Source organism: Palaemon carinicauda, chromosome 22 (assembly GCF_036898095.1).
Source record: "Palaemon carinicauda isolate YSFRI2023 chromosome 22, ASM3689809v2, whole genome shotgun sequence".
In the NCBI taxonomy this organism is placed as follows: Eukaryota; Metazoa; Arthropoda; class Malacostraca; order Decapoda; family Palaemonidae; genus Palaemon; species Palaemon carinicauda.
This window is the reverse complement of record NC_090746.1, coordinates 71,516,379-71,528,878: the sequence shown is the minus strand read 5'-3', so window position 1 is coordinate 71,528,878 and position 12,500 is coordinate 71,516,379. Positions and strand designations below refer to the sequence as shown.

General features: G+C 36.5%; 1 protein-coding gene across 1 annotated transcript in view; it reads right to left on the bottom strand.

Moving 5' to 3' along the window:
- Positions 1-12,500, bottom strand: part of LOC137615935 (glutamic acid-rich protein-like) — an 18,247-nt gene that overhangs the window by 5,160 nt on the left and 587 nt on the right. Inside the window, exons 2-3 of the mRNA XM_068345620.1 lie at positions 10,741-11,201; positions 10,342-10,616 (exon numbers count right to left, since the gene is read on the bottom strand). Coding sequence (XP_068201721.1) covers positions 10,342-10,616; positions 10,741-11,201 — 736 coding nt within the window. The remainder of the gene's footprint in view (positions 1-10,341; positions 10,617-10,740; positions 11,202-12,500) is intronic.

Below are 12,500 nucleotides of genomic sequence, written 5' to 3'. Positions count from 1 at the left end.
AACGTATGGTTCGGTATTATGCAATGGTGCGTACTGTCTCAAGGCCAGCCAAATCTTAGCCAAAACAAGCCAGTTTATTGGTTAAAAGGTCGCTCATTATCGAACGAAGTACGGAACAAGGCAATGCCTTAGAGACAGTACATTTCACTAGTAAGAGACTGGGCATCTATACATATGGTCATGACCAAGGCTATTAAGCTAGGACCAAGGAGAGCCAGGCAATAGCTGCTGATCACTAAGCAGGCAAACCTATAAGCTCTTCCCATACATCCCAAGAAGGGTGAGGTTGCAGACATTAATAGAAACTATCGGACTCCTGTCAAACAGTGTGAGGTAGAGGTTCCAGTAGTCTACCACAACACTGTTAAAGATATTTGTCGATTATGCAGTGAATGCATTTTTCCAGTACCAGATTTCTACTTTGCACATCTTTGATAGATAATACGGAGGCATAAAGAACGTTCATGAATGGCAGAGGCAAGGAACAGTGACATTGTCCTATCAAGCAAGAGAATGCCCTCGAGATTGACAATATATGCAAATGATCAGCGCCCCATTCCACGAAAGCTAGGACCAAGGAGGGCCAGGCAATGACTGCTGATGACTCAGCAGATAGATCTGTAGGTTTCCCAAAGGATGGTGAGGTTGCAGCAACGAAAGGAACTAACAATTTTTAGCGGGACTCTTACTCCATCTGACGATCACGAGTCAGGGACGTTAACACATAGGCCACCACAAGCGTATTATGTATAGTATCAAGACCGTATAAAAGTAGAGCATTGAAATTATTGCCTTTTAGCTGTGGTACACCCAGCAACAAAACCGGTGTCGCCTGGCCAGACCTGACTTGGAGAGATCATGCCCCTCTTGCCCTGAAAGGTTGAAAGGTGGCCTGACGTTTAAACAACCGAGACATTGTTAGGATGGTTCGAATGTGGGTAGGAGGGAAATTACCAATATCACTCAAAGAAATGCGTTGAAGAGAGAGAACTTTTTTATTCTTTTAAGAAATGTAATCTAATATTATTTCGAAACTAATTCATCAAAAGATTTTATCATAACTTTTTATTTGAATTTTCCTATCCTATTTCTAAATAAAATTTTCTTGAATAAAATTGGAACCGACTATTCATATTAATATTCATAACACGGAAATATCCTTCGTTTTCATTTTCCTAAGCATCCCCCCCACATTCTCTCTCTCTCTCTCTCTCTCTCTCTCTCTCTCTCTCTCTCTCTCTCTCTCTCTCTCTACATACATACATACATAAACTCTTCGCATTATATTTAGGCGCTAATAATGAATCGTTTCAAATAGCACCTATTGGGTCACTAATCATCAGTAAGTGGTCGTTGTTCAAAATTTCGAAGGTACATACATACATACATACATATACCAAAGGCACTTCCCCCAATTTTGGGGGGTAGCCGACAACAACAAGAAACAAAACAAAAAAGGGGACCTCTACTCTCTACGTTCTTCCAGCCTAACCAGGGACTCAGCCGAGTTCAGCTGGTACTGCTAGGGTGCCACAGCCCAACCTCCCACATTTCCACCACAGATGAAGCTTCATACTGCTGAGTCCCATACTGCTGCTACCTCTGCGGTCATCTAAGGCACCGGAGGAAGCAGCAGGGCCTACCGGAACTGCGTCACAATCGCTCGCCATTCATTCCTATTTCTAGCACGCTCTCTTGCCTCTCTCACATCTATCCTCCTATCACCCAGATCTTTCTTCACACCATCCATCCACCCAAACCTTGGCCTTCCTCTTGTACTTCTCCCATCAACTCTTGCATTCATCACCTTCTTTAGCAGACAGCCATTTTCCATTCTCTCAACATGGCCAAACCACCTCAACACATTCATATCCACTCTAGCCGCTAACTCATTTCTTACACCCGTTCTCACCCTCACCACTTCGTTCCTAACCTTATCTACTCGAGATACACCAGCCATACTCCTCAGACACTTCATCTCAAACACATTCAATTTCTGTCTCTCCATCACTTTCATTCCCCACAACTCCGATCCATACATCACAGTTGGTACAATCACTTTCTCATATAGAACTCTCTTTACATTCATGCCCAACCCTCTATTTTTTACTACTCCCTTAACTGCCCCCAACACTTTGCAACCTTCATTCACTCTCTGACGTACATCTGCTTCCACTCCACTATTTGCTGCAACAACAGACCCCAAGTACTTAAACTGATCCACCTCCTCAAGTAACTCTCCATTCAACATGACATTCAACCTTGCACCACCTTCCCTTCTCGTACATCTCATAACCTTACTCTTACCCACATTAACTCTAAACTTCCTTCTCTCACACACCCTTCCAAATTCTGTCACTAGTCGGTCAAGCTTCTCTTCTGTGTCTGCTACCAGTACAGTATCATCCGCAAACAACAACTGATTTACCTCCCATTCATGATCATTCTCGCCTACCAGTTTTAATCCTCGTCCAAGCACTCGAGCATTCACCTCTCTCACCACTCCATCAACATACAAGTTAAACAACCACGGCGACATCACACATCCCTGTCTCAGCCCCACTCTCACCGGAAACCAATCGCTCACTTCATTTCCTATTCTAACACATGCTTTACTACCTTTGTAGAAACTTTTCACTGCTTGAGGTTTAAAGGTTTAGTTGTTGATTTCAGTGTTTTCCTTTGATTTCGATCATGAGTCACGAAGCTCGGTGTGGTTGGGGTCAGGTTTTGTCACGGGCTACTTGGCTCCGGCCCTCTTAGAGAAAATAGTATTATTTGCTATATCAATTATATTAGTTTAAGATTGGAGATTTAAAATGCATCATCAGTTAACATAATCTATATTGTTTCAGAAGTGATTGGAGACAATAAAATATGTGAAATGACATGCAACGAAAGTTCAATGGTGCATTATTATTGTGATGATGTGGTATATAGGATGTAGGGTATAAAATATTAAACAATCAACTCATTGTTTACTCAAATTATCTGGTTCGGCGTCAATAACCTTATATGTCAGGATGACAAAAAACTCCTAATCAATCAATCAAATTATCTGGGCAAGTCGCTCACTTCCAAGCGAACCCCCTTCCCTGGTGACGATTGCTCAATGCTCAAAGGTCCGAGTCTAGCTGGCTTCACCCTTCCCAAGGCAAAAGGAAATATTTTTTTAGCATTGAGTATTCTTATTATTACGATTTCATTTGTCGTTTCATGTCCTGATGTCCAACACCTTAAAAGTGTTCCCCCGGTAAGCTCTTCAAGAAATCCATTACTCTCGATAATTGTTCAATCAGTCTTTCGCATATTTACTTCGTTATCTATAGTTTTGACATAATTTTAAACACCTGGAAAGCAAACTGTATGAAATATTGTCATCTTAGTATTTTGTTTTTCATTTACTAAAAAACTTCCACCAGATGGATCTTATAACTGTGAGACCTTTAAACCTCAAACAATGGGGATGGGGGTAGAAGGATATAACGAGGTGGGGGTTAAAGATGATGGTGGAGAGGTGGCAATTGTGTTATCTTAATGTATGGCTTGACGAGGTTTGCTTATTAACATTTATGAAGTGATGATGATGATGGTAATACCCCTATTGATAACATTTAATATCAATGATTCCAACTCGCAATGAAAACGGCCATATATCGTTCTAAAGGTGGTCATTGAAAATTTTTGGAACATGGGATCTTCACCCGAAAGAAATACAAATCCAACACCAACCTGCAAAGTACTTAGCGGTCTTGTGTGATCCTTTGGAACATCCCAATAATATAAAATATTGGATACAGGTAATATATATATATATATATTATATATATATATATATACTATATATATATATATTTATATATATATATATATATATATATATATATATGTATATATACAGAGAGAGAGAGAGAGAGAGAGAGAGAGAGAGAGAGAGAGAGAGAGAGAGAGGAGAGAGAGAGAGAGAGAGAGAGAGAGAGAGAGAGAGAGAGCAGCTGCTAGAATAATGCAAACGAAGGATATATGATTCCCACGTATATTAATTAGAATAGTCAGTTCCTACAATATTTAAGGATGTTCCATATAAAAATGTAATAAGGAATGCAAATATATCGGTGTGATTACATTTTCGATAACTATCCTCGAAAATGATTGCATTTCTTAAAAGAATGAGATAAGACCTCTCTATCTTTCATATATATATATATGTATATATATATATATATATATATATATATATATATATATATATATTTCTATATATGTACATATATAGATATATATTTATATTTATATACATATATATATATATATGTATATATATATATTTATATATATATATATATTATATATATACACGCACATATATATATATAAATATAATATATATATATATATATATATATATATATATATATATACATACACAAGTTTATTACAAGTCTACCGTACATATTCCTGTCGAATTTAGGAATCTGTTCTTAGAGTTGAAAGCAATCCTTCTCCACTATGTTAGCTGATAAGTGAGTTTGGAACACGTGGTTATTTATTAAGAATCTATATCCATAACAGCGTGTTGCAAACACTAATCAGCTATCATAGTGGAGATGAGTTTATTTCAAATCTAAGAACAGATTCCTGAATTCAACAGGAATATGTTCGGTAGACTTGTAATAAACTTGTATTTGTCTTGATAGCATGGTTGGTTACAGTCTCTGCAAGCATGGTTTCAGCTAAGAGGCATAGGTTCGAATATTTGCGCAGCCAGAAGCTGTTATCATCAATGAATTTCTAGTGGATATTCACTCCCAAAGATAGAATTCGATATCAAATGCCATTTTGGTTGATATTTACATTAATTAAAATCTAGAGTGTTAGTCATATATATATATATATATATATATATATATATATATATATATATATATATATATATATATATATATATATATCTATACTATTTGTGTCCGATCTATCGGAGTCCAGACATGGATGGCTATACAGTATATGAAAGGCCTGGTACTCACTGACGGGTGTTAAGTAGCAGGAGCCTACATGGTGAGGAGGAGGTATGCTGGCTGTTTAGTTCACCACTCACCTGGGTGAACCGGGGTCATTTCATTCATAAAAAAATGCCTAAAGTATATGCTGTATTTATTTGTACCACCTCTTTGGCCCTCATTTTGAGGTTTCTTACCTCTAGCATTAGGGGTTTTTTGACCTCTTATTTTGAGGTGCCTTCTAGCATTTGAGGTTCTTTGAACATTAGGGGCTTTTTTGCTCTATTTTAGGTGCTTTAAATTTAGCTTTATGGCCTCTATATTTTTAGGTGCCTTATCTCTAGCATTAGGGGCTTTTTGACCTCTATTTTAGGTGCCTTATCTCTAGCACTTGGGGCTTTTCGACCTCTATTTTGAGGTGTCTTATCTCTAGCATTAGGGGCTTTTTTACCTCTATTTTAGGTGCCTTAACTTTAGCTTTACGGGCTTTATGATCTCTATTTCGAGGTGCCTTATCTCCAGCATTAGGGACTTTTTGACCTAATATTCTGAGGTGCCTTATCTCTAGCTTTAGGGGCCTTTTACCTCTTATTTTAAGGGGCCTTATCTCTAGCATTAAGGCCTTTTTGACCTCTTATTTTGAGGTGCCTTATCTCTAGCATTAGGAGCTTTTCACCTCTATTTTCAGGAGCCTAATCTATAGCATTAGGGACTTTTTAACCTCTGATTTTGAGGTGCCTTATCTGTAGCATTAGGGGATTTTTCCCTCTATGTTGAGGTGCCTTATCTCTAGCATTAGGAGTTTTTTTTACCTCTATTTTTAGGTGCCTTAACTTTAGATTTAGGGGCTTTATGACTTCTATTTTTAGATTCCTAACCTCTAGCAAAGAAGGGCTTTTTGACCTCTGATTTTGAGGTGCCAGGTGTCTTATCTCTACCATTAGGGGATTTTTTTACCTATATTTTGAGGTGCCCCAACTTTAGCTTTAGAGGCTTATTTATAGCATTAGGGGCTTTTTTACCTCTATTTTGAGGGGCATTACTTCAAGCAATAGAGGCTCTTTGACCTCTATTTTTAGTTGTCTTTTTTTTGTAGCATTAGGGGCTTTTTTACCTTAAGTTTGAGGTGCATTACTTGTAGCATTAGAGGCTTTTTGACCTCCCTTTTTAGGTGCCTTGTTTATAGCATTAGGAGGTTTTTTACCTCTATATTTAGGAGCCTTATATATAGCATTAGGCCCCTTTTGACCTCGATTTTGAGGTGCATAACTTCTAGCATTAGAGGCTGTTTTACCCCTATTTTTAGGTGCCTTATTTATAGCATTATGGGCTTTTTGACCTAGATTTTGAGGTGCTTTACTTCTAGCATTCGAGGCTCTTTGACCTCTATTTTTAGGTGCCTTTTTTTGTAGCATTAGGGGCTTCTTGGCCTCGATTTTGAGGTGCATTACTTGTAGTATTAGAGGCTCTTTGACCTTTATTTTTAGGTGCCTTATTTATAGCATCAGGGGCTTTTGGCCTCTATTTTTAGGGGCCTTATATAAAACATTAGGGGCTTTTTTACCTAGATTTTGAGGTGCTTTACTTCTAGCATTCGAGGCTCTTTGACCTCTATTTTTAGGTGCCTTATTTATAGCATTAGGGGCTTCTTGACCTCGATTTTGAGGTGCATTACTTCTAGTATTAGGAGTTCTTTGACCTCAGTTTTTAGGTGCCTTATTTATAGCATTAGGGGCTTTTGACCTCTATTTTTAGGAGACTTATATAAAGCATTAGGGGCTTTTTTTACCTCAATTTTGAGGTTCTTTACTTCTAACATTAGAGGCTCTTTGACTTCTATTTTTAGGTGCCTTATTTATAGCATTAGCAGCTTTTTTACCTCTATTTTTATGTGCCTTATTTCTAGCATTAAGGGTATTTTACCTCTATTTTGAGGTGTCTTATTTTTAGCATTAAGGAGTTTTTTACCTCTATTTTGAGGTACCGTATTTCTCGCATTAGGGGCTTTTTTTTACCTCTATTTCAAGTTGATTTACCTCTAGCATTAAAGGCGATTTTACGTGGTCGTTTAAACGCTCTTCGTTGTGGTTCTCTTCTGTCTTTTCTAGATTTCAAGATCTTTAGTTTTTTGTTTTCCTTTGATATTTCATCTTCCGCTTTCCTTAGTTCGTCAATTTCCTTCGAGATTTCATCGTATTCTTCCTTAGTTCGTCAGTTTCCTTCTAGATTTCAAGAGAGATTTCAGTGCCGTGTATCCTCAGTTTGTCAGATTCCTCAGATGTCTTTGTCCATCGGGGCGATGGGTAGAGACAGAAATGTAATAAATTTTCTCTGCATACGTCATCACGCTAAAGTAAACGACGAGCAACACAATATATTTACCAATATGACCTGGATATGCCTTTCTTCAATGTCTAATTTTGGGACTATCCTGTTGAACCACACATCGCTCACCGTTTCGTTGAACCATTCTCTCTCCGTCCTTATTTCCAATCGTCTCGAATTATAGGACATCGTTGCAAAAGCCCAAGCAAAGGATCATTCAAGGCGCGTACATTATGTTCTTCAAAGCTCGACAACTTCTGCAGCAACCACCAAACCCAGCTGTAGATGAAGGTGTTCCGAAGAGCCTCCTGTCGATCCTGTAGTTGGAATACGCAATTCTCACAGTCAGCTCCCTGTTCCAAAAATAGCCATTAACAATGTTCACTGCGTTGCATGCTTAGTTTGAAAAAAAAAAAAAATATCAGGTCTTCAGAAGTCATTTGAAGCTCGGGACGGAGCCGTTCAGAACTGCTCCGGGAAGATTCTGTTCTGGAGTCATTCAGAACTCTATGCTAAGTCTACGGCTATGTCTTCTGAAGCCTTTTGAAGATCCCGGAAAATTTTCTTCAGGCGCCGTTCAGGGAGCTCCAGGATGAATCTGTTCTATGGTCATTCAGAACTCCATGCTAAGTGTACGGTTGTTTCTTCTGAAGGCATTTGGAAATCCTTGAAATTTTTCTTCCGAATCCGTTCAGAAATTCTGTTCTAGGGTCATTCAGAACTCCATGCTAAGTCTATGGACATTTCTTCTGAAGCCATTCGGAGATCCGTGAAGATTTTCTTCCGAAGCCGTTTAGGACTCGCGAAAAAACTATTCTTTCGTTTCAATAAATTCTAGTAACTCATCATCATCATCATCATCATCATCATGATAATAATAATAATAATAATGATAATAATAATAATAATGATAGTGACAATGATAATGGTAATGATAATGGTAATGATAATAATAACAATAGTAATAATAATAATAATAAATTACATGATTTGATTTATGGATTTGAGTCTGAAAGTTCTGAAGTCGTTCAACGCTTGGTTTTGCAATTTGAAGGAAAAGTTAAGAGACTGAATAGGAAGATGAAAAGATAATTAATACTATAATTTATTACTTTTATTATTAAGTAACGCCTGCAGCGCACTCGGTGATCGAACTCGGGCGAAGGGTAATTGAAGTTTTAAGCAAACCCTATTGAAATAACCGAAGGCTTCTACTTATTTTTTCAGGTTTGGGATTTAAAACAACCCATTTCCAGTACGAATCGATATCAGAGCCGTTCGAAACAGAAAATACGTCTCGAAAAAACGCATTCCACGAGTACTTTTCTGAAGAATTCATTTCAGATAATCAATAATGATGTAATATTCACATGACTTTTCCAATGGAAATATTACTTTCTAAATTTTTTTTTCGAAGGTGATGTGTATATGTTATGTTTCTACCAATGGTTTATATATTCACACACACACACGCACACACACACACACACACACATATATATATATATATATATATATATACATATACATATTATCTCCTACCCCTATTGACGCAAAGAGTCTCGGTTAGATTCCATAAGTCGTCCTATCTTGAGCTTTTAATTCAATACATCTCCATTCATCATCGCCTACTTCACGTTTCATAGTCCTCAGCCATGTAGGTCTGGGTCTTCCAACTCTTCTAGTGCCTTGTGGAGCCCAGTTAAACGTATATATATATATGTGTATATATAAATATATATATAGACATATATCTACTGTATATATATATATATATATATATATATATATATATATATATATATATATAGATAAATAAATAGATATATATATATTTATATATAGATATTTATGTATATATATTTATGTATATATATAAATATATATATATAAATATATACATATATGAATATGTATATTATATATATCTATATATATAAGTGAATAAATAAATATATATATATATATACATATATACTTATTCAATATATTCATGCATATAAATATATATGTATATCTATATTCATATATATATATTATTTATATATTTATTCATATATATATTTATATATATACATATATATATATATATATATATATATAATATATATATATATATATATATATATATATATATATATATATATATATATATATATATATATGTGTGTGTGTGTGTACATTTGTGTGTGTCATCAGCTGTGACTGGTCCACTATAGAACAAAGACCCCAGACATGCCACTTTATAAGTTCGTCTTCTCTTCCTTCCCCAGCTTCTTTTACAATCTCTAGGGACACATTCTACAATTCTTAATGTCCATCTATTGTCTGACATTCTCATTATATGTCCTGCCCATGTCCATTCCTTTTTCTTACATGTTAAAATATCTTCTACTTTAGTTTGCTCTCGTATCCATGTTGCTCTATTTATGTCTCTTATTGTTGTTATTATCATCATTCTTTCCATAGCTCTTTCAAGTTATAATCAGCTTATGTTGTAAGGCCTTTAGTAAGGCTCCAAGTTTCTGATGCTTAAGTTAATACTGTTAGGACCAACTGATTAAATACTTTCCTTTTTAGAAAAAGTGGATTATTATATATATATATATATATATATATATATATATATATATATATATATATATATATATATATATATATAATATATATATATCTGGAATATCTAGTGGTGGTTGTGAGAAGGGTAGATTTAAGAAAGGGGGGGATTCTGGTGTTGTTTTTGAGAAGAGTGCCTTTAAGAAAAGGGAGGATTCTGGTGGATTTAAGAAGAGGGGGAATTCAAGTGATGAATGTGAGGAAGAACAACCAAGTGATGAATGTGAGGAGGAAGAATAAAGTGATGAATTTGAGAAGTAAAAATCTAGTGATGAACGTGAGGAGGAAGAATAAAGTGGTGACTGTGAGGAGGAAGAACCAGGTGATGAATGTGAGGAGGAAGAATCAAGTGATGAATGTGAGGAGGTCTCCTCATCCTTTCCATAAAGCCCCACCAAACGAGCGTTGATTTTATCTTCTCGTCGGAGCTCCTTTTGAAGCCTTTTGATTTCTTTGCGCTTGTTTCTAAAGCCTTTGATCACCCTTTCGTGAAGAATCTCTAAACGAAAACCTAAACGCTTAATTTCTATATTCAATCTTGCTATTATCTCCTCTTGTTCCTTTTGACGATTAGGGTCAGTTGTCTTCTTCGCCTGCTCTTCCTCCTGACTCCTTTCATTCTTCTTGTGATACTCCTCCTCCCTTTCCTTCTTATCTTTCAGAAACTCTTCCCACCTTTGTGTATCAAAACTTATTCTAATACCTACAGGGCACATTAAATATCTAATTAAATCAAATCCAACCAAGGGTCTAAGAATTTGATTGAGAAAGTGGCCCAAGTAGCACAATAACCCATCACAGTGGGTTATTGTGATGGACCACCATAACCGTGTCACATTTACGCTGCCTAGGAATGGGGTAATTTTCTCTATCCCATGGGGGAGTGCCATTGTTTATATGATCAACGATTTCTTGTTCAATGAAGGTTCCATTTAGTGGTTGCCCTGTTCTGATCTCCTTTTTTGGAGAGATTTTTGATGTTCTGTCAATACTCTCCGAATTGTTTATCTTTTCCATCAATTGTTGTCTATCCTTTTTTAGCCTCTCGCTTTTTCTATTCTCTTCCTTCTCCTTGTTTAATTTTTCTTTATTTTTTCTCTTCCCCTTCTCCCCCTTATTCCTCTGATTATTGGTATTCTGTTTTTCCTCCTTTCCATTCTTCTTCTTCTTCTGATCCTTGCTATTATTGGTTATCTTATTTTCCTTCTTTCCATAAAGTCCCATCAAACTAGCGTTGATTTCTTGTTTTCGTAGAAGCTCCTTTTCAAGTCATTCGATTTTATTTTTATTCTCTATATTTTTTCTAACGACCTGGTTTTCAAGTCTCCTTATACAGTCCTTTAATTGCTTCTTTTCTCTCTTCAATTCTTCTATTTTCTTGTTTAGTTCTTCTTCACGATTGGGGGTAATTATCTTCTTTTCCTCCTCTTGCCTCTGATTTTTTTCATTATATTTTTTCTTCTTCTTCTCCTCCTTTTCAGTTTCCTTCTCCTTCTTCTTCTTTCCAGCCTCCTTCTTTTTCTTCTTCTCCTCCCTTCCATTCTCCTTCTCTTCCTGATTATTAAGATGTAGAAGCTCCTTTTCAAGTCTTTCGATTTTCTTTTTATTCTTCTTCTTCTCCTCCTTTTCACTTTCCTTCTCCTGCTTCTCCATTCCAGCATCCTCCTTTTTCTCCTTCTCCTTCCTTCCATTCTCCTTCTCTTTCTGATTATGATGATGTAGAAGCTCCTTTTCAAGTCTTTCGATTTTCTTTTTATTCTTCTTCTTCTCCTCCTTTTCACTTTCCTTCTCCTGCTTCTCCTTTCCAGCCTCCTCCTTTTTCTCCTTCTCCTTCCTTCCATTCTCCTTCTCTTTCTGATTATGATGATGTAGAAGCTCCTTTTCGAGCCTTTCGATTTTCTTTTTATTCTTCTTCTTCTCCTCCTTTTCACTTTCCTTCTCCTGCTTCTCCATTCCAGCATCCTCCTTTTTCTCCTTCTCCTTCCTTCCATTCTCCTTCTCTTTCTGATTATGATGATGTAGAAGCTCCTTTTCAAGTCTTTCGATTTTCTTTTTATTCTTCTTCTTCTCCTCCTTTTCACTTTCCTTCTCCTGCTTCTCCATTCCAGCCTCCTCCTTTTTCTCCTCCTCCCTTCCATTCTCCTTCTCTTTCTGACTATGATGATGTAGAAGCTCCTTTTCAAGTCTTTCGATTTTCTTTTTATTCTTCTTCTTCTCCTCCTTTTCACTTTTCTTCTCCTGCTTCTCCATTCCAGCCTCCTCCTTTTTCTCCTTCTCCTTCCTTCCATTCTCCTTCTCTTTCTGATTATGATGATGTAGAAGCTCCTTTTCGAGCCTTTCGATGTTCTTTTTATTCTTCTTCTTCTCCTCCTTTTCACTTTCCTTCTCCTGCTTCTCCATTCCAGCCTCCTCCTTTTTCTCCTTCTCCTCCCTTCCATTCTCCTTCTCTTTCTGATTATGATGATGTAGAAGCTCCTTTTCAAGTCTTTCGATTTTCTTTTTATTCTTCTTCTCCTCCTTTTCACTTTCCTTCTCCTGCTTCTCCATTCCAGCTTCCTC